Here is a 22329-nt window from a genome sequence, read left to right as displayed (position 1 = left end):
TTGCCACATTTATTGATAGGTGAGTAGAAAGAGGACAGGAAATGGAGAGAATAGGGCAGAACAGGATCAGGACATTTTGTAAAACCAATTGACCCTTCCCAAAGACTCGACCCTCTTAGTTGCTATTGTTATATCTGACAAGCCATGCCATTTGTTATACGCATTTTAAGAAAGTCAAACAATAAATACCATTTTGTGGCTCTTTAATGTGTCGTGACAGATCGCTGTGGCGCCTCAGTTCAAGCGGCATGTGAAGCAATCATCTCTTCCTCTTTACTACTTATAGCACGTAATAAACATGAATGAACATCAGAAGGTATCTTGTTTCAACTGCGGAAAGATGTCAGATGGCCTGTCAATCAAGCTAACCACCAAGCCATGGCTCGAAACATGTTGTCTGTTTTGTTCTACATAGGATTTTTTTTTCAGAAATAACCCCAAATTAGGGCTGCACGATAAATCAAAATGAAATCGTAATCGCGATTAGGCAAAAGCTACGATTGTCATGCGCATCTTGTCAGTGAAGCATGGTTCTGTGTTTAGTAGTAAATCTCCATCCGAAGGCCAGAGCCACAGCCATATCACCCTGCAGCCCAAGACTGGTTGCCCACTGAAGCTAAGTAGGTTTGAGCCTGGTTAGTACCTGGATGGGAGACCTCCTGGGAAAACTAGGTTGCTGCTGGAAGAGGTGTTGGTGGGGCTCTCTGTGGTCATTAAAAATCCCATAGCACTTCTCGTTAAGAGTGTCCTGGCCAAATCCCCCCCCCCCCCCCCCGGCCTTTGTCAATCATGGCCTCCTAATAATCCCCAACCACTTGATTGGCTTTATGACTCACTCTCCTCTCCACCTGTAGCTGGCGTGTGGTGAGCGCACTGGTGCCGTTGTCCTGTGGCTGCTGCACACTAGTGGTGGTTGAGGAGAGACCCCCCCACATGATTGTTAAGCACTTTGGGTGTACAACAATACAGCACTATATAAATGGATCATTCATTCAGAGGGCTCTCTTGCGCGGAATCTCCAAATACATCCCGCAGAAGAAACCCAGGAAATGCCTATATAGCGCGGTAGCTGGATAAACAGAAGATTTAACTGCTTTCATTGATTCAACGTGACTAATAAACGCACAACTACGACAATATATGGTTTATCTGAGTTTGTCTTATAATTTTCATTATAAATAAAGTATATAATAATGCAATGCTAATCGACATAGCCTGTATCTCTGCTTGGAATACTATGAAATATGTTGTGTGCCTTATTCTGTATAAGAAGCCACATCATCTCTCAGAAGGATTTATTTCAAACACTCGACTGACGTTATGAAGTGAGTTTGAGTTTGCGATTTTTTTTTTTGCGTAGTTTGTCAGTGAACTACGGCCCTATGTAGTAAATGCTGCTCCAACTGAATGCAGGTGATGGAGATTTACTACTAATCACAGAACCAGCTTTTCTGACAAGATGTGCATGACACTCGCATTCGATTAATCGTGCAGCCCTACCCCAAATAACTTTTAATAGAGTACAGTAAGTAGACCAAAAGGCTTAATGTGTTCCTGTAAACATGCATGTCCAGACTGGAGCAGTTTAACATGCTCATGTATAGATAAGGGCTGATCTGAGTGTAGAGGAGAGGCTGGCCTGAAAGTGGCACTTTCAGTGCAGTATGAGAGCTTCTCTGTAAAAATAGTTGAGCTGCTGTCCCTGCAGAGCTCATTTTAATGGGGCTGCTGACAGCATGATTCATGGAGGAGCATGATAATGGTGTCCTCTGAGCTGAACCAGCTCTCTCTCGCACACACTCACGCTCCTATTGCTTGTGTGAGCCAGACGACACACAATGAGCGTCAAAGGCCTGCAGGTATCATGCTGGACGGCTTCCTGGTGTGAAACGAACACACGTTCACTCATTAGAGTGAGGAGGAAAGGTTTAATGCATCTGCCGTCTGAAGACTATGCTGAGAAAACACAAAGCTGGAACGTAAAAAGGGAGAAAAAGCGTATTTCTATAAAATGTTCATTTCAAAAGTCCCTTCAGTCTCTGCCCTGTATTATTATTCACATCTGACATTGCAGTACTGCATAAAATGTCTTTAATTAAAAGTCTATTTGATGAAAATATGTCCCATTCATTCATATTTGTTCACTAAATGAGTAGCTCAGACATTTTCTCAATGTAGATACATTCTTTCTGTTAACGCTTGTCAAACAGCGAGAATAAAATATCTGGCTCATTTGTCTTACAGACATGAATGGCATCTCAAATCATGTCTTCTGAAGGAGACGTACAGTATGCTACTGCTTTTCAAAGCGATCAGACTTATAGTTTTCGTTTGATGGACAATAAAAGGGGTGGAAAATGAAATATGACTACAATAGTGTGTGTGACCATTAGAGGTCATGACACTGCCTCGTAGCTTTATTAAAGGAACACAAATTTTAAATCTGCAAACTTTAAATTGTTTTTAAAAACTGCGCCGCAGGGTGTTACGTAATATTATGGGCCAGATTTACTAAACAGGGCAAGGTGCACATTAAAGAACACAGACACAACCTCTCGTTTCCATAATGACCAGCGCAATCTACCAAGAGCAGTGCATATTACACCTGCTTTATGACATGTTTTTTGGGCGTTAAATAATGGCGCAAATACCAGTAAATTGACCAGCGCAAATCTAGTAAATTGCGTTTGCGTGATTCATTTAAATACTCTCCTCTCATATATTTACGGATTGAAAGGGAAACAAATACAAATTCAATGAGGTAAGTCGCAAAAATAACTGTCCAAGCCTTTTCAGCGCTAATTTCCCACTGCGTGTCTTTAGTAAATCCTGACCATAGTTTTTTTGACGCCAAATAAGGGTTTGCGCAAGCTAATCTGGCCCTGTGATCGTTGCAGTGTCCGTAAAAATTACTTTTAAAATCCTGCAATGTCTTGTGACCATGACTTTAAAATAATATGCATGCTCTTAACACGCACAGGCAGATTTCTCTAAACATACTTAGTTTTTATGTTCCACAAATGCTCTTTAGCAAAAGTTATCCTTGTCCAGTGTCTTTGCTGTTTCTCTTCAAAAGTTATGATGGATAAAAATGTGTTTAACAGGCGTCAATGTTGGTGACTGTTGTTGATTCTGTGTTCAGTAGCTTGTTGTTGTCTCATCTGTTTCTTTTCCGACTCTGAAACAATGGCTTAGGCCATCTTGTGGACAAACTAATTAGTACAAAAATGTCAAAGCATGTACTGATGAAATTTGTGTCACGTACTGTATACATACCCTAGTGCATGCGTAAAAAAACAAAATATTATTTAGGGTTAACTCTACATTGGGCTTAGCGCTTAAAGGAATAGTTCACCCAAAACTGAAAATCATCCCATGATTTACTCGCCCTCAAGCCAAGGTGTATATGACTTTCTTCTTTCATATGAATACAGTCGGAGTTATATAAAAAAATGTCTTGGCTCTTCCAAGCTTTATAATGGCAGTGAATGGAGGTCAAGATTTTGAAGCAAAATAAAGTGCATCCATGCGTCATAAAAAGTGCTCCACACGGCTCCGGGGGTGAATTAAGGCCTTATAAAGTGAATCGATGCATTTGTAAGTAAAATATCCATATTTAAAACTTTATAAACCATAATCTCTAGCTACCGCTAACTGTCGTACACACATTGATGACAGAGTGGCGTTCCAGCAGATGACGTAGGCATAGCTTGAGCTCCGTTGAGAAGTAACGAAGTGCAGAGGAGTGAGCAAAACAAAACACCGGTCACAAATTAGAAGTATAAAACGAGGATTTGTAAAGGAAAATGTCAGAGGATTTTGATATAAGTCAAGAGGAGAAATTTGGTTCTCACGAGATTAGCATTTTCTCACCGGAGCTTACGCTTTGCCGACGTCCTACATCATCTGCTGGAACGCCATGATGAACGCGCATATGACTGTTAGCGGAAGCTAGAGATTATGGTTTATAATGTTTTAAATATGTATATTATTTTTACACAAATGCATTGATTCGCTTCAGAAGGCCTTTCTCAACCCCCCCGGAGCCATGTGGAACACTTTTTATGTTGGATGGATGCACTTTTTTGGGCTTCAAAATCTCTACCCCATTCATTTCCATTATAAAGCTTTCAAGAGCCTGAATTTTTTTTTTATATATATAACTCTGATTATCTCCGTCTGAAAGAAGAACGTCATATACTAATAGAAAGGCTTGAGGGTGTGCAGTTGGGTGAACTGTTCCTTTAATGCTTAGCGTGTGCACATTACCTTTACAGTTGTTTTACAGGCAAAAAAGAACCAAATGAGATGAAACAACAACAAACTACTGGAGCTGCAACAACAATTGACGGCCAAGTATATGACTGTTTGTGTGAGGGGGTTTAGTTTGAATACAAAGACGTTTTTATTGATCATAACTTCTGGAGAAACACTGGAAAAGAGAGAAACTTTCTGTGTCAAGTGCCTAACGCTATGGATTCAGCTGTATGTGTATGTCAAAACTGAATTATACTTTGGGCTTTAACCAGTGAGCCATGGTTTAGAACTGAATATTTCATTAGGAATATTCTGGGGCTGCGTCATTCCTTCTCATTCATTCTTTAGGTCATTTGAGGCTACATCCTCCCTGCTGATCAATGCATGTTTAATGAGGGTGTTTCGCCAAATTAAGATATTCAGGCCACATTGATCTAACATCGACCTCCAAAGGATTGATGTCAGGTTGGGAAAGAACGCATGGACCTCATCGATCAAGGGTGAAAGTCCAGTACTCTGTCAGAAATCTCCTACTGACCTGAGCTCTGCGGTGCTGTTAGTGCACTTATTGTAAGAGGATGCTGGGATTACATAGAGACCGGGGGAATCTGATATCCTGTAACGAGAGAGATTGATTGAAAGATTGTATGTTCTGCTCATGATGGTTGACCTTTTACCGTAAGCCTTGTTCTCCCTCCTCTTCTGGAACAGTATTTTATTGGTGTGAGCCAGAGCACTGTTGACCCTTGACCTCTTTGTGTTTGTGTCTCAGATCTGCTCTCAGCTCAGCGAGCGGCTGGAGAAACAGCAGACGGCCAACAGAGGAGAGCTGGAGAAGATCCAGGTGGGTGATGACTCAAACACACAGCAGATTGTGGCTTGATATAGCAATGTATTCTTTAAAAAATATATATATACAGTATATATGGTAACACTTTAGATTAGGGAACACATATTTACTCAATACTAAGAGTTTTCCCCTCAATAAACTCCTTATTTGCTGCTTAATAAAAACTAGTAAGGTAGTTGTTAAGTTTAGGTATGGGGTGGATTAAAGGATTTAAAATATGGTCATGCTGAAGAAGACATTAATATGTGCTTTATAAGTAATATGCTAATAATATGCATTTAAAAAGTTAATAGTGAGAACTGGTCCTTACAATAAATTGTTACCATATGTATGTATGATAACAATGTGTGTGTTTGTGTTTATATAAAGCATTAACAGACAGATTTAAATCTTGAATTTTATTGAAGTCAGGCGTCAAAACATTATAAAAAATATAAATAAATAAATAAATAAATAAAATTGACATAGCATTTAACCTAACATGACATTTAAGGCAAGACACTACACGCAAAAACAATGCTTTTTTTATGCACTGGTCAATTTTGAGCAATTTGGTTTTTCATAATGTTATAAGACTACTGGAAAAACCCAAGGTACACTTTTAAGTGTTTATTTTATTGAAGTCTCCACCTCAGAAATCTTTACTTCAGTAGCGCTTGCATACACCACACTTTACATTTTTATTCTGTACCTGTCTTCTGAAGGTTTCATCCATTATTCAGATTTATGATCTGGAAATGTATGCAAATTAGTGCATATTTAATTAGATGGATCAACTGGGGACGTATGGTGATGTCTATCAGTTCATTTTTACACTATTAACCTGGATTATCTTGCCTTAAAAATTACAATGTTTCACAACTATAAATGAATTATATAGCTACTATTTTATGTGAGAAAAATCTCAAAGAAACTTGCACAGTTGTTGTAAATCATAATGACAATCACTTATACTGTTTGGTGTCACTATGCAATAATATTTGACCACAGCATGCTGCGATTGACCAGTCCGAATCAACTCATCCAGAGCAATGTCTATCAATGTCTGCTACCAATATACGACAATTAAAACAAGTGTACTATTGTCACATAATGAAATGGGCACTCATATACTGTAACCTGATGTTCAGTTTTCACTCAGTGCTTACAAGATTATTCTGACAATGGGTTGGCTAACAAGGTTTCAAATGGACAGAACCAGCCACATTCAAAATATCCTGTTCAGATCTCACTCGAGATAATTTAATCCACACTCACATTTTGTGCTCATTCAGTCTCGTCATTCTGCACTAAACTGTGTTGCAATTCTTACACAGAAGTTTTAGTTTCATGTCTTTTATTTATTTGGTAGATAGCCTTGTAATAAGCAAGGTAATATACAAAAAGCTGCTCATTATAATTTTATGCTGATTGTCCTGCTCATCCTGCTGGGCTTTATTTAGTGTTAATAAGCAGCTGATATTGAGAGCAGAGTTACACCTGTAATCAGCCAAAGCAACGTGGTGATCTGCAGGCTTGTGGTGAAGGGTTATGAGGTGAACGTGTGCATCTGTACAGATGAAGGTGGAGGGCTGTGAGAAGTGCAGCATTCTCTTCAGTAAGGAGGGCCGTCTGAAGGTGCTCAGCCCTCCTAAGGAGGGCAGTGAGGAGGAGACAGACGAGGAAAAGGAGGCGCTGAAGAACCAGCTGAGAGAGATAGAGCTGGAGCTGGCGCAGACCAAGCTACAGCTGGTGGAGGCCGAGTGCAAGATCCAGGTACCACAACAACTCAACACCTACCTGATCCCAGACATCACCACACATTACATGAAACCGTACACTAGTCAATGTTTGAAGTGGATCAAAACCTTTCATCAAAGTTGTCCTAAAACCAAAATGCGTTCTTGTCTTAGGACAACTTTGATGAACTTTTTTGATCCACTTCAAATGTTGACTGCTGTATTTGGATGTTCCATGTCTTCCATCTTCTCACAGTTCTTTCACAGACACAACAATTTTCAATGTGTTCATTTAGAAATGTGGCTTTATTTAGAAAAGTGGTAAACTTTTACACTGTGCTTTGATTAGACTTTCATCACTGATGGGTGATTGAACCAGTGTATGTCCTTTAAGTGGGCAAAAGGGAGTTCAGAGTCTTCAGTCCAATCAATGTTTTTGATTAAAAGTCAAAATGTTACAAATGTCCAAACCTGTTGAATTAGTTACTTAAATATGAAATGTAATCATTTCATATGAAGTGCCTGTTATAAAATCCAGCTTTGCAGCACAGGGATAAATTACATTTTAAAATATACTCTAATAAAAAAAAGTTATTTTAGAGTGTAACATTTCAGAATATTACTATTTTTACTGTATATTTATCAAATAAAAAGGGTAAATTTTTACACAACTCACAAATCGTGACATGTGACCAAGTATGGTGACCCATACTCGGAATTAGTGCTCTGCATTTAACCCATCCAAAGTGCACACACACAGCAGTGAACACACACACTCCCGGAGCAGTGGGCAGCCATTTATGCTGCGGCGCCCGGGGAGCAGTTGGGGGTTCGGTGCCTTGCTCAAGGGCACCTCAGTCGTGGTATTGAAGGTGAGAGAGAGCGCTGTACATTCACTCCCCCCACCTACAATCCCTGCAGGTACGAGACTCGAACCCACAACCTTTTGGGTTACAAGTCCGACTCTAACCATTAGGCCACGACTTCCCCCTGTGGAGAAATGGAGAACCTTATCCGCTGGGATTTGGCCATTCATTTACACTAGGGGTGTTGTGATATACCAGTACTGGTGATAACCATGATATTTCAAAACGAAAAGTACATAGCGTCAAACACATGTGATTTGTGTTTCATTCATACTCAACACCCAAGTGCGCCCTCACACAAAGTCCACACGCAAGACACGTTAGGAGTAAAAAAATTAATAAAAAATGACTTTACTCCCTTAAATCCCTTAGCTATTGCTGTAACTGAATAAATAGATAGAACTGATGAAACAAAGACAATAAACACACAACTGCAACAATATGTGGTTTTTCTGTGTTCCCTCGAGCCATCTCAGGTGTTTTCATAATTAAGTATGTTTATAATCTATTGCTAATCAACTTTATTACAGTATAGACTATATGTTCTGCCACATTCTGTGATAAGAAGCCTCAGCAGATCACAAAAGGAAGTTATTTCAAACATTTGACAGATGTTATGGAGTAAAAATGTAATTAAATGTTTTTTTTTTTGGATAACAGGTTTAGAATTGCTTTTCATTGCAAGTCATTAGAGATGTTTGCTGTGTGTTACTTTTATTTATTTATTTTTTTAAACGCACGTTATAAGCGGGGAGGCGCTTCCTCATCTCAGCGCATAGACTCGCGGACACACAAACAGAGCCAATTTGGAAAGAAATAAAGCGCACAGAAATGTAAACATTTACATGGTCGTTCACGTCGATTTGGTGGCTTTAAAATGCTAACTTTGGAAAATGTTTCAAAGTGCGAGTTTTTGAAAACTATACTGTTATTGTCTCCGTGTAAACTACAACAATGTGAATTTTGTCATTTTCACAGATCCATGTGAACAGGGATCATTTTGACAATGTTGTCGTCTATACGCGAAACCTAAAATGCAAAGGAAAAACGTTTCCATTTTCAGTACATTGTTGTTGTGTAAACGTACCCTTAGTGAGCACAAGAGACTTGTCACAAAAACAAAATATTACCAAACTTTTTAACAGTATATATACACTCACAACTATAAAAATTGTTAAAGTGTTTGCAAGTAACAAGGTTGAAGATTTAGCCTAAATAAATAAGTACCAATAGTTTTTTGAGGCTTGTTTGAAAGAGAAAGGTTGTAGAGTTTTGAATTTCACCTCAGGTGTGAGCTAGTGGACCAGGAGGCTGTTTCATGAAAGATGCTAAAAAAAGCGGGGATTAAAGTCCAAAATCTGACTTGAAATAACCTAACAAATCAATCTGGGCAAAAACGGTTCCATAAACGACAATTTAAAGTTCAATGAGTCAAGATTATTTGATGTGCACGCTTATACTTAAACAGCCCTTAATGTCAAACGAGTGAACGATAATAATAATAATTTATATCAAATTACAGTATTAATATATTATAATAACTAATAATATATCAATAATTCTGAGTAAAATATACATTTTGCTAAAATATTTGTTGTTGGACATTAAATGTGACGTGTAGAATTTTAAGAGTGAACAATTTAAAGGGGTCTGAATACTTTCCGTACCCACTGTAAGTGTATTTTTTTATGATAGCAGTAACTAAATCAAATGTAAGATAGATAATACAGCCCTAATTACTAGTTCAAATGAGGTAATGTGTATTTCTCTTACTAGTTCAAATGTAGTCTGTTTTCTATCATTTTTTATTTACTTTAGGGACTTTAACTTTTTAATTTAGTGCTTTAAAGAGCAATTTTAGATTGTAATGTTCTACTAGTAACCATAAAAAGTACAGCTGTCATAAAATCAGAGCGAAAGGTTTCATGGCTAGAAACTGCTGATCAACTGAATGCGCAAGTAGCAACCATGTTAAAATGTTTTCATATATCTTTCATATATCAAAATAAGGTCATTAAATTTTGGGCACAATACATTAAATATAGTTGATTGTAGCCTATATATTTTTTGATGTTTGATTAATTTTAAGTTGCATTTTTTTTGTATACTTGTATTTTTCTGGACTAATAATAAAGTCAAATAATTGTATGTTGAGAGAGTCAGTGGTAATATCATTGCGTTCTTATTGGTCAGTGTTAGAGGAACTCCGGACCAGGTTAGTTTCCCAGCATAAGTTGCCACAGTGACTCGGCTTGAGCTATGGTAAAATTTGTTTTATGAAACAGTCCCCACTAAGTAAACATCTTCCTGTCTTTAGGACCTGGAGCATCATCTGGGTCTGGCTCTGAACGAAGTCCAAGCCGCCAAAAAGACGTGGTTCAACAGGACATTAAGCTCCATCAAGACTGTGACAGGAGCTCAAGGCAAAGAGAGCGTCTAACAAGACACACTTCCAGAGACGAAACACTCCAGCCCCATCATCTTCCCCCACCCGGCTCGCCCCCCACAGCTGGAACAGTGCGAACAACTCTCCTTTTGTATAAACAAAAACCTTCCTTCTATGGTACCAGCTACCCCATTTGAAACACAAGACTTTAATGCTAGTCTTTCTACTACTGATGATGTTAAATGACTGGGGCGTGTAGCTGACCAAAAACGCTCTTCTGGGGGATATTAACATTTCTATCTGCTGTCCTACTCAAGACTACTTGCACAAAGTCAACAGATGGTACGAGTGCTGCCGGAAAACTAGCTTACGTTCTAGCGTGACTTTCGTTATTGTAATAAGAGGGCAAATGTGTTGATTGTGTGCATGTGTACGACTGAGGTCTGCTTTTATTGTACAGTGCGTGTGTGAATGTGTTGGCCAATATTGTGGTTCTCAGAGGAAAACTAATACAAGAAGTTGGTAGCACACTGTACATAGACTGTACAGTGAACTTTTAATTAGATTCCTCCTCAAACCACTAGCTGGCGCCCTTCTGATATTAACAAAACAAGTGAATGGTATATGATGGGATACAGGCATTATGTATATGCGAAGCCATACACAACCAGATCTGTGAAGTCTGCTCGTGTATGCGAAAGATTTTACAGTAGCTGTTCATCATGACTAACAGGAAGCACTTACGCGGTGAGCACACACTTTGATCGGCAAGCACATCTGAAGGTAAAGAAACCTGCGGCAGTCACTGTGTAACGGACTCTCTGTGGGGAAGGTGTTTGCACCTTACAGACATATTTATATTAATAGCAGGCTTGCTAGAGTTATTGTCATCGTTAAAGAAGACAAATGAGGCCGTTCTAAAAGGCACTGGGTTGTAAATAGCATTTTTTGGGGGGGGGATTAATTTTATATTTCAACTTTGGTAACTGTACTAATGTTGCCTAATTGTACTGTGCTACAGATTATTACTCATGTTTTGCTTTTGTCTGAATTTCAAACTGCTGTCTGATCATTACATGCCAAATGTACCTTTTACCCAGCATTACATGCGTGTGGACATAGTGTAGGGAGCATTGTGTAAACCTCCATGAATTTCAGTATAAACCTATGAACACGTCTCCTCTGGTCTGGTGTCGGTTCTTTGTTATCATTTTGAAATAAGAGTCATTGAGCATTTACGTTTTGGCATTACTAATTGTTTCCTTTTCTGATATATGATTTCACAACATTGGGCTTGTGGCACGTTTGCAAAACATCAACATTAAAAAGTCAGTTTATGTCAAGACTTCAGTGGCTTTTCACAAAAGATTAAATGATTTTAACATAGTATCTCTGCTGTCATCACATTTAAACGACTGTCATCAAAGATTTACAGTGGTCTGATCACCTTAATTGGAAACTACTGTAACATGCATTAAAGGTGGGGTAAGTGATTTCTGGTAGCCAATGTTGACATTTGAAATCACCAAAACAAACACACCCCTACCCCAAAAGGGTCTTGCCCCTATTTTGATAGCTCCGCCCCACACATACATAACGTTACGCAACCCAGGCAACGATTAGTTCTGTGAAACAAAGCAAAACCAATGTTACACCGGTCACGACAAAATACTATAGAAAACATTGGGCTTGTGGCACGTTTGCAAAACATCAACATTAAAAAGTCAGTTTATGTCAAGACTTCAGTGGCTTTTCACAAAAGATTAAATGATTTTAACATAGTATCTCTGCTGTCATCACATTTAAACGACTGTCATCAAAGATTTACAGTGGTCTGATCACCTTAATTGGAAACTACTGTAACATGCATTAAAGGTGGGGTAAGTGATTTCTGGTAGCCAATGTTGACATTTGAAATCACCAAAACAAACACACCCCTACCCCAAAAGGGTCTTGCCCCTATTTTGATAGCTCCGCCCCACACATACATAACGTTACGCAACCCAGGCAACGATTAGTTCTGTGAAACAAAGCAAAACCAATGTTACACCGGTCACGACAAAATACTATAGAACTCATTATAATCAGTGATGCTGTCTACACCAGATATATATATATACATATCTACATGGTCTACACTGGATACGACACGACAAATCCCCGACAGATAACTGCTGCTGCGTTCTATTCATGACGTATTTAACACAAATTTCAAATGATTTTCAACGGTCGCTTTGTCGCGTCCAGTGTACTAGACAGACTTTAGCTGTTGCGGCGCAGACACGGTGTTACTCAAAAGGGTCTCACCCCTATTTTGATAGCTCCGCCCCACACATACATAACGTTACGCAACCCAGGCAACGATTAGTTCTGTGAAACAAAGCAAAACCAATGTTACACCGGTCACGACAAAATACTATAGAACTCATTATAATCAGTGATGCTGTCTACACCAGATATATATATACATATCTACATGGTCTACACTGGATGCGGCACGACACGACAAATCCCTGACAGATAACTGCTGCTGCGTTCTATTCATGACGTATTTAACACAAATTTCAAATGATTTTCAACGGTCGCTTTGTCGCGTCCAGTGTACTAGACAGACTTTAGCTGTTGCGGCGCAGACACGGTGTTACTCACCTATCGAGAAGAAACAAAGCAACCTCGCGTCCGATCGCAGGCCTCCCGCTCCTTGAGTTCTCTCCAGCGCTGGAAAGCTGATCCGATATTTACACGGGTCCTACTTCTTGCCTTAAGCCTTCTTTTGTGCCGCAGACATTTTCCTCTTGTTTTTTATCCGCCATCTCCATCTTTCTGTCGCTCGGCTCGGCGGCGTCCGATCGCAGGCCTCCCGCTCCTTGAGTTCTCTCCAGCGCTGGAAAGCTGATCCGATATTTACACGGGTCCTACTTCTTGCCTTAAGCCTTCTTTTGTGCCGCAGACATTTTCCTCTTGTTTTTTATCCGCCATCTCCATCTTTCTGTCGCTCGGCTCGGCCTGAACGCGCTCTCCTCCACATCATGAGTAGACACGCCCCTTACTGCCGATAGGCTACAAGTTTTTTTTTTTGCTATTCGGCCCGAATCGGTTTTCTAAAGCGTTTTTGAAAAATCGCTTACCCCACCTTTAATATTTACGTGCAGTGTAATCAGTGGTAACTCAAACATGCTACTTGCTAATTAGAGTGCTTACATTTTTATGACATACTGTTATCAGAGAAGAATTGGTAATTTAGTAAGAATATAGGTTCTTATAAAACCCCCAGAAAAGCACTGCAGACTTTAGGCTATTTTTTAAAGCTTACTGTGTAGTTGTATATGAGTGTAAAGCCAGCAGATATGTGACCGCTCCAACATCATCATCATGACCACCAGACACATTTAAAAATTATTGAAATTACAATTACTTTCATATTAAACATCGCAACGAGTCCAATGACGACAAATTATACAATTTGAATTAAGGTAACACTTTACAGCAATGTTCTATTTATTAGCATTAGTTTAAAATGAACAAAAAATACTTCTAAAGCATTTGATAATCATAATCTGAATATTTACTTACACGATTAGCATCAAAAGTTGTCTGTTAATATTATCTAACAGACTTGAGCTGACATTAACAATGAACAGCTCTATTTTTGTTAAATAACTAAAATGAACATTTTATTAATCAACATTAAAAAAAAGATACATAATGTTTTGATAAATATATAATTTTGTTAATAGCGATGTTAATGTACTCATGAATATGAACTAAAGTCACCCAGTAGGCCAAACATTAAGTTGCTCATTGGATGGCAAATAAAGAAATCCTGCTATTGTGCTGGCACTGGTCTTGAAAGAATATTTATGAATATATTAAAAACACTTATTAAGCTACTTGACTTCCCGCAAAGTTTCCCGTTTTGTATGACTTAAACACTGAAACCAGCGTTATTGGATCAATGATAGAGCGGGCATAACTGAATAAAACAGAACACGTGGCTCACTAAAGCCTGGAATAGTTTATATGAACAAAAAACAAATACAAATCACATTATTCACAGCGTAAGAATAAACAGTAGCATACTCCGCAAAACTAACAAGATGTTCCAGCAGATTAAAGTCAGAGTGACCGTGCGAACGCGTTCCTCTGTGCTCTGTTCACTTGAAAAGCGGTTGATCGCGGTGTGAAATGTTTAGATAATGATTAGATGAATAACGGAGTTTATGTGCGTTACCGTGTACCTTACTTTGAAGCTGAAAGCGATGACAAGGACGATCTCATGCTGTCGTTCATGAAGTGTTGCCAACTAATTTTCAGGGGAAGTTGCTAAAGGAAGGTCGATTTGTTGCTAAATGACGCTGTGATGTCATTGCGCGATGACAGAATCACGGCGCAAAATTGTGTCACTCCATCAAATCTCAGCAAAAATATATTTTATATGTCACTTTAGATTTGTTCGTAAAATAATATAAATGCATAATATAATGTTAAAACATAAACAACTATTTTTATAAACAACATTGAATATTTGAGTTAATTTTTGAACGATTACAAGTTTTTTTATTAGCTAGTAAACTAGTAAAACTACACAATTATAGTTTTAAGCAGTGTATTAGTATATGCTAAACAACATTGAATATTTGAGTTAATTTTTGAACGATTACAAGTTATTTTATTAGCTAGTAAACTAGTAAAACTACACAATTATAGTTTTAAGCAGTGTATTAGTATATGCTACACACTGAGAAAATAAATCACAGGTTTTTACCTGCATTTTAAATTACATTGTATTTTGTGTTTCGGGTTACAACGGATGATGGATAACGGATAATGTCCTGGAAAATTATTAGTACCTTTGCCATTTTTTTTTTGATATTTTTCTTACTGTGTACTAACTGATCAACAATCACATGTGCAAGCTACTAACAAGGTGTATCATAAATGAACAATTATTAAATTATTATTGTTATTATCAAATTGAACAACTGCAAATAGCAATAACTTAATTCATGCGATATATGTACTTCTAGGCATCTTTGGTTTCCTCTTTTTGTGAAATTTAGATGGAAAATGTGTGCCTTTTTATTGTTTGAGTCACTTACCAAAAGTTGCTAAAAGTAGCCAAATAAAATAAATAATAGCTACATTTGTTGCTAGGTGCTTTTGGAAGAAAAAGTTGCTAGGGTAGTCTGAAAAGTTGCTAAATTTAGCAACAAAATTGCTAAATTGGCAACAGTGCGTTCAGCTGCAATGAGGCTGTAATCCGCTTGTTCAGTCTCTACTCGTTTCAATTAAGAATGCTATTTTAACAGCCGTCTATCCCTTACAAAAATTAACCATGGTTTTACTACAAACAAACAAATAAATAAATGGCTATTATAGTTAAACCGTAGCAACCAAAAAAACTAAACATGGTTTTGCTACAATTAACGATAGTAAATCATGGTATATTTGTAGTAAAACTTTGGTTATTCAAATGGTAATCAATCCGCCAAAAAACCAAACATGGTTACAACACTTCTACTATAATAAAACCTGGTTAATTTCCATAAGGGATTAGCACTATTTATTCATATCACAAAATTAAAATAAGATTTTAAAAAGTTATCTTTCCTGGCACCAATATTTTAATTCAGGACGAATCACTGTCTGACCATCTGAGATTTCGGTATGGAGATAAAGGTTATGATCATGATTTTCTGTAGTAGTACAGCACACCATGAGTGTATATTAGCACTATTTGTCATTTGGTTTTGGCATCTGATAGTCAGGAAACATTAACACGTAACATCAAGTCACCATTCCACCATTTCTGACAAACAAGCAACAGACTGGAAATCATTCATGTTCAATGTAGAGTTGCGTGAAGTTCCAACCATATGCATATGTAGACATTTTCTTTGGATGCATTGAAAAACTTCTGTGGCCATACCTTATTTGACCACCTGACCGGATGTGATGCAGGCTATTCTAATTTAAACTAATATCGCAAGGTAAAACATTCTTCTTTAAACACTATTTATGTTGGTTATGCATAATTATGGAGTAAATCATTATTTAATCATTTACACTGATTATTTGTTTTGTGTGGATGTATTCATATGTTCATTACATGCATTAAAAAATCATAAATTTTTCCATTGTGAATAAGTGGAAGGTAAGGTTTTTTCGTGACCAATTTGAAAGTTCAGTGCGAATGCCACTAGGGGTTGAAATGCAACAATTGTATACAAATGTCAGAGCTATTGGACATTGCGTCAAGGAAGTCTCCAATTTCCTTAATATGTTAACCAGCTTTGATAAACTAACCATTGATTTGACAAGCAAATAGGTCAGTAGTCACAGTGAAATGGTTGTCCTACAGCATGTCTTGTAATATCATTATGCCTGTTTATAAGCATGGCATGCAAAGTTTTTAAATAGCACGTGGTCCTGTAAAATTATCACTCTGGGATGATGTGCTAAGCAGGTTTGGGAATCCTGTTACTGGGAGTTACCTGGCATCAGTACAAACCCAAACATCATCACTGATGAAACCAAACTCCACAGCTCACTTGTCACAAGTTGGTGAACGTGTTAGGAGAGGGAACGGGGGGAACGTTGAAAGCACTCATTTACCCAAGCCTGAGTCTGACTGGTTTGTGCTTAAGTACCTCAACCCAACCCTAGTGTGCCTCCAGCTCTGCCCAGGTTTCGCTGACACAGGCCTGGTGTTATGCTTGCTCAGTCATCGAAAATAGCTTCCAATGGAGGCGAGGAACAGCTGCAGAAAAAAACCTGCAATGGTTTTCCCAGATGAGAGGTGTCCAATAAACAGCTGGGATCTTTTACATTCTGTCAACATGTATTATGTCCACTGTCATGCTCAAATACTTGGTCTTACCTCACCATGGCTCATGAGGCCAGTCATATGGGTCTGCTCCTGGTCCATTTTCCACCTCAGACCCGACTTTAGTGTGGAAGGATCCGTGTAAAGCAAGAACTTGGCTGTAGGCCACAGAAGATCCTGATTAATCAGTGAAAGCGTTGTGAGATGTGGAGCAAGAGATGTTTTATCCCACCTGTGACGCCAAAAGTAACCGGACCCCTATCATTTCATCAGTGCCCCCAGAAAGTTCTTTCCACCCAAGTGTAGATTACCAGAGACTGACTAGACTAAACCTTTCAAACCCAAACATTATCACACAGACATCCCAAACTCCTTTATTTGATCCTTTTGAGTTGAAAGCACTTTGTCACTCTTGCAATTCCAAACCAATCAAATGACTGGGCTACAGTTTGCCATCATCACACTTTTAAAACATCACTGATGCCATGTAATCTCATGGTATTTCATACACTCCAGTCAGTGTTTGATTTACGGGACTGTTTGCTCCTTGATGGAAATGATTTGTATGGATTTGCATTCTTCAGATCGCTTAAAATTTCGCCCTTGCTGCAAGACAGAATCTTGTTGCCCTTCTCATATTTAAAGACATCAATTTTATGGTAAGCACTTTACGCTACTAATCACAGACTCAGTTAATTATAATATCAGTTTCTTCCCAGTCAACTATTATCCCACAATTACGTTCTTGCACAAACTCATGTAACAACATGGAGGACTTGTGGACATTTGTTGGCACTGATTTGCACAGAAGAATGACCCTGTTCCAAATGGCACCCAACTCTCGCAGCCTTTCTTCCAAGTCCACAATTTTAATGCAGGGGTTTCTTGACATTATATTGGCTCAGGCCCAATAAATTGCTATCATGATCTGGGTGGTGGGTTGTCCCCCTCATTAGAAATTGTTTTATGGGGTTCAGCCCCCTCTCTGATTAGGGTCCTTGGAATTGTCCAAACCTTTCCCTCATTATGGCGCCCCGGCTTTTGTGACATAATACCGCTTTGACTCTAATGCCGAGTTCAAACTGCACGATTTTAACCCTGATATTCACTCGCCAACAGGTTTTGCAAATTTCTCACAAATGCCCGAAATTGGAGGCAAATCAGTGCTCGTTCATGCGAGTGACAATCACGCACTGTGAATTATCAATGACGTGAGCTGAGAGAACCGCCGACGCATCGCGATGCCCGTGAAATATTTGGTATGCTAAATATCTGGACCTGTCTGCGATTCAAAATCCTGCTGTGTGAAATGAGTTCTGACTGAAAAATACAACGACGATGACCAACAGCCAAAGAGAGAGCAAGAAACAGAGCAGCGGGAAGTTCATGGAGGAGTTATAGACCACAATACCAGCAACTCTCCCCCAACCATATCCTCTCCCATAATCTTTTTTCTTTCTTTCTCACCCTTTCGCTGCAAATCAGCACACAGACCGTTTGTATTGCGAAATTCTTGCAGGCTACCATTTTAAAAACATTTCCAGTCTTGCGCGACAACTCTGATCTCGCGTTACTTCCTTATCACTTCTCGAGTGCATTTGGTTGTGAAAAGTCGTTTGTGGACCAGACAGAGTTGTCGACTATTCTTCCTATTTTAAAGTCATGCAGTGTATAACCTCTTGTCGCCGAGCCATCGTGCAATGGGAACACAGCAGCAACTGAATGCTACCCCAGATAGTCGTGCAGTGTGAAAACAACGATGATCCGATGATTTTGAAAATCGTGCAGTGAAATCAGCATAAGGTACAAGTGTGTTGCAAAGCTCACCTCAGTGTGGGCTTGGTAGAAGTGCACATTGAAGGTATGTAGCAGCCACAAATGGGGCGCTTGTGAGCACTCTTCTGAAACCTAAAATGACAAATTGTCATTGTGGACTTAATGGACATGTACACACTGTAGTGATTATGAAAGACCATTCACGCTTTCACACAGAACACGTATTTGCATCCCACAGTGATTCTTTAATATTTATTTACATTTTTTTTGTTAACATGCGTTAGACGGATATTTGACCGTTGTCCTTGTGTCTTTTAACACAAGACACAGTCTTTTAAAAATGCAAGTTAAAATAAGTCCAACTTAAAAAAAAAGAATTTGTGATTTTTTCAATCCACTTGCACATTGAAGGTATGTAGCAGCCACAAATGGGGCGCTTGTGAGCACTCTTCTGAAACCTAAAATGACAAATTGTCATTGTGGACTTAATGGACATGTACACACTGTAGTGATTATGAAAGACCATTCACGCTTTCACACAGAACACGTATTTGCATCCCACAGTGATTCTTTAATATTTATTTAAATTTTTTTTGTTAACATGCGTTAGACGGATATTTGACCGTTGTCCTTGTGTCTTTTAACACAAGACACAGTCTTTTAAAAATGCAAGTTAAAATAAGTCCAACTTAAAAAAAAAGAATTTGTGATTTTTTCAATCCACTCCCCCATCTCGCTTTTTTGTGTTTAAAAACGAAAGGCCTAGAGATACGTTTTTTGAATTAAATGTGAATGACCATGAAGTCCACAAGAACGCAAATTCACACGACGTTGAAGGCCCAAGGTCGTTTAAGTGCTTGCTATCCTTGCTTACCCAGCATTCCCTCACTCTTCTTTCATTTCCACTCGCACTCGGTGATTGAAGGTAGCAAAAGATACATCCCATGCATCCTTCAAATTCAGCTGAATGAAGGACGTGAAACGAAGGCTGCCTTCCAAGGTTCCTTGCGATTGAGATGGCCTTCAGCGACGTTTGATGACGTGCCAGCCGAGATATGCAGCCTTCGGTTTGAGAAACACCCTATAAGCCTATCCCTCACAGCCTCATTTTCATCTGCTTTAAATTGAATACGTCGTCTAACCTGACTAAGGTCTATTGGCTGTTGCTCATTACTGCCCTCTAGCTTATCGGAGAAAGCACACAAAGGACACAGGACAAAATACACCACACATCAAAAAGAGATTAATGTCTTTATATATTTATTATTATTATTTTTTTCAAGTTTACACTTTTTAGAGATTTAGCACTTTATTTTAAAAGCATAAATTATGGCAATAAAGTGACAGACAAACCACTATAGTATTTTCACAACTAATAGTTTGTAATTTGATACCACGGCTAGCAAACATCTACTGCTGTCATGTTCAAGCAATGCTCGCTCACAGAAGTTGTGCACAATCACCATTTCACATTATATTGTTACCCTTTATAATATCTCAAATCTAGATACTTTTTTGTTTATATAATTTGTCAAGTTACATAAAAGTTGTGAAATGGATAACTGTGAATCCCGCAGACTGCTTTCACTCGCAGTCCGACAGAAGAGTATTTACAGAATCATGGAAGAGCACGCAAGCAAGGATTTGCCATGCTCGTAAAAGTTAAAAATAAAAGAAAAAGAAACATAAAAATGGGCATAAGCACCCACAGAAGAAAAAAAAAACACACGCACACACACAAATCACATCAGAATTTTTTTTTTTTATAACATGGGTAAATAATTATTATCAGTATATTTGGATGTGTCTACAAAGATGGAGTTAGCTCTTCTATGAAAGTACATTCTACTACATAAATACATTCCAAACCTAAACATGGCTCTATTGCTGGTTCAGTCTACAGGACCTTCAGCGTCCCGGCTCACACATGAACCAGCTCAAATGACTGCCGTCCCCATCTGCCCCGGCTATATGCAGGGGGAGATCGGAGACATGGAGAAAACATTCACTTCAGCAATTCATTTTGCAAAGCTTGCTCAAGCTGAAACTGGATCTATATTTCTGTACTTACATTGCAAGCTAGCAAATTGTATTTCCAACTCAAGTCCCACACACAAGTCCCTTTCCTTCACGACAGGATAAATAGTCCACCACCTCATTATTTCATAATTAAGACTCAAGTAGTCTGCTCGTACTGATAAAGCACCCCAACCCCTCCCCCAGAATCAGTTAATCTAGCCATTTATCAATAAATGAAATCCTAGATATATTGATTGCACAAAAGATTTTAAACTATGTATTGGTTCTATCAGAGGCAACAGTCAAATGAACAATTCAGAGCCAATGTTGGGATTTCAGTCTAGCTATCTTTTTAAATTGAAGAGCTTTTTACTATATTGGCCATGTCTACATTAATCCAGACACAAAAAAATGGGTTTTCCAAAACGTTCGGCCCACACTGAAATGTCTGAAAACTCTGAAATCGTATTACTGCAAATGTGCAAAGCATAATAGCAGCTCACTAAGAGACCACACATAATAAAGTTCTCACACTATTCTTCTGGCATGATCATTTTATTTGCAAAATACCCCACCACTTACTGGTGCGTCCAGGTCGCACTCAATCGCCATGATATGTTCGGTCTAAAACGCAATTGTCCTAATATTTGACCAAAGCACAGCAACTGCAAGTAAATTTTCCGTCATCTTTGCGGGAATGTAAAATTAAGATTGTGCAAAGTAACATTTTTCTTTAGCAACACTGTCAAGTGAACAGCACATAACAGGCAAATGTAGATTTAAAGACACAGCTATCCGTAAAATATCTGTCACATGACTAAACATGCTTCGTTGTTTTCGAATAACTCTGTTTTCACAGTCCACACTACAATGCTAAAACAAGCACTTGGAGAGCATCTTCAAAAGCTCAGTTTTTCGCAGGACAAAAACGTGTGGATGGAAGGCCAAGACGTGGAGAAAAAGATGTATCTGGATTAATGTAGATGATGTAGAAGATATTGGGGACTTGAACCTGTAATACTCAGGTGAGCACCTTGGCTTCAAGATGTCTATCTATCTTAACTGCTGCCTCCTGGCTCTTACAAATTAATCTAAGAGCACTAAAATAGTGGATGTTGTATCTAGATGTTGCATTTGACATCTACCCGAGTAGAGCTGATGGAAGTGGTCACACACCCACAAACGGTGACATAATACACGAGTCACCAATCAAAATAAAAAACTTTTAATGGCTCCAAGACAATCAAGCCTGGTTTATTTCAGTCAGATGTTCTCTTGTGGATCTGAAGCCTCTTTTATTGGAATTTTATTTCAAACATCACCTCCACACTTAATTTCACAGTAGATGCAGCTGTGCAAATGTCTTCTCCCTACGATGGACCACCGAGATTCAAACACAGCTGATGAGCTCCGCTCGACTTTGATGAGGAATTAAAACCTAAACTGAACTAAAATATGAGTCCTCACAACATATTTATGAAGACCATCTGGCTGTCGATGCCATCTGGGGAAGTAGGCTGGCACGAAGAGAGACATATTTGTGATTCTGATGCTTTTTAAGCAGTGCAACAAAACAATGCAGCTACGTCTGGTGTTTATAAAGACAAACTATATGGCTTTTTACATTGGAT

General features: G+C 38.5%; 1 protein-coding gene across 1 annotated transcript in view; it reads left to right on the top strand.

The window, feature by feature from the left end:
* Nucleotides 1-10291, top strand: part of LOC107597667 (rab GTPase-activating protein 1) — a 116639-nt gene extending 106348 nt beyond the window's left edge. The window contains exons 23-25 of the mRNA XM_016288831.1: nt 5030-5101; nt 6665-6862; nt 10009-10291. Coding sequence (XP_016144317.1) covers nt 5030-5101; nt 6665-6862; nt 10009-10131 — 393 coding nt within the window. The 3' untranslated portion in view covers nt 10132-10291. The remainder of the gene's footprint in view (nt 1-5029; nt 5102-6664; nt 6863-10008) is intronic.
* The last annotated feature ends 12038 nt before the right edge of the window (nt 10292-22329 follow it).

Source organism: Sinocyclocheilus grahami, unplaced genomic scaffold, assembly GCF_001515645.1.
Source record: "Sinocyclocheilus grahami isolate Dianchi unplaced genomic scaffold, SAMN03320097.WGS_v1.1 scaffold234.1, whole genome shotgun sequence".
In the NCBI taxonomy this organism is placed as follows: domain Eukaryota; kingdom Metazoa; phylum Chordata; class Actinopteri; order Cypriniformes; family Cyprinidae; genus Sinocyclocheilus; species Sinocyclocheilus grahami.
This window is presented reverse-complemented; position numbering and strand designations above follow the sequence as displayed.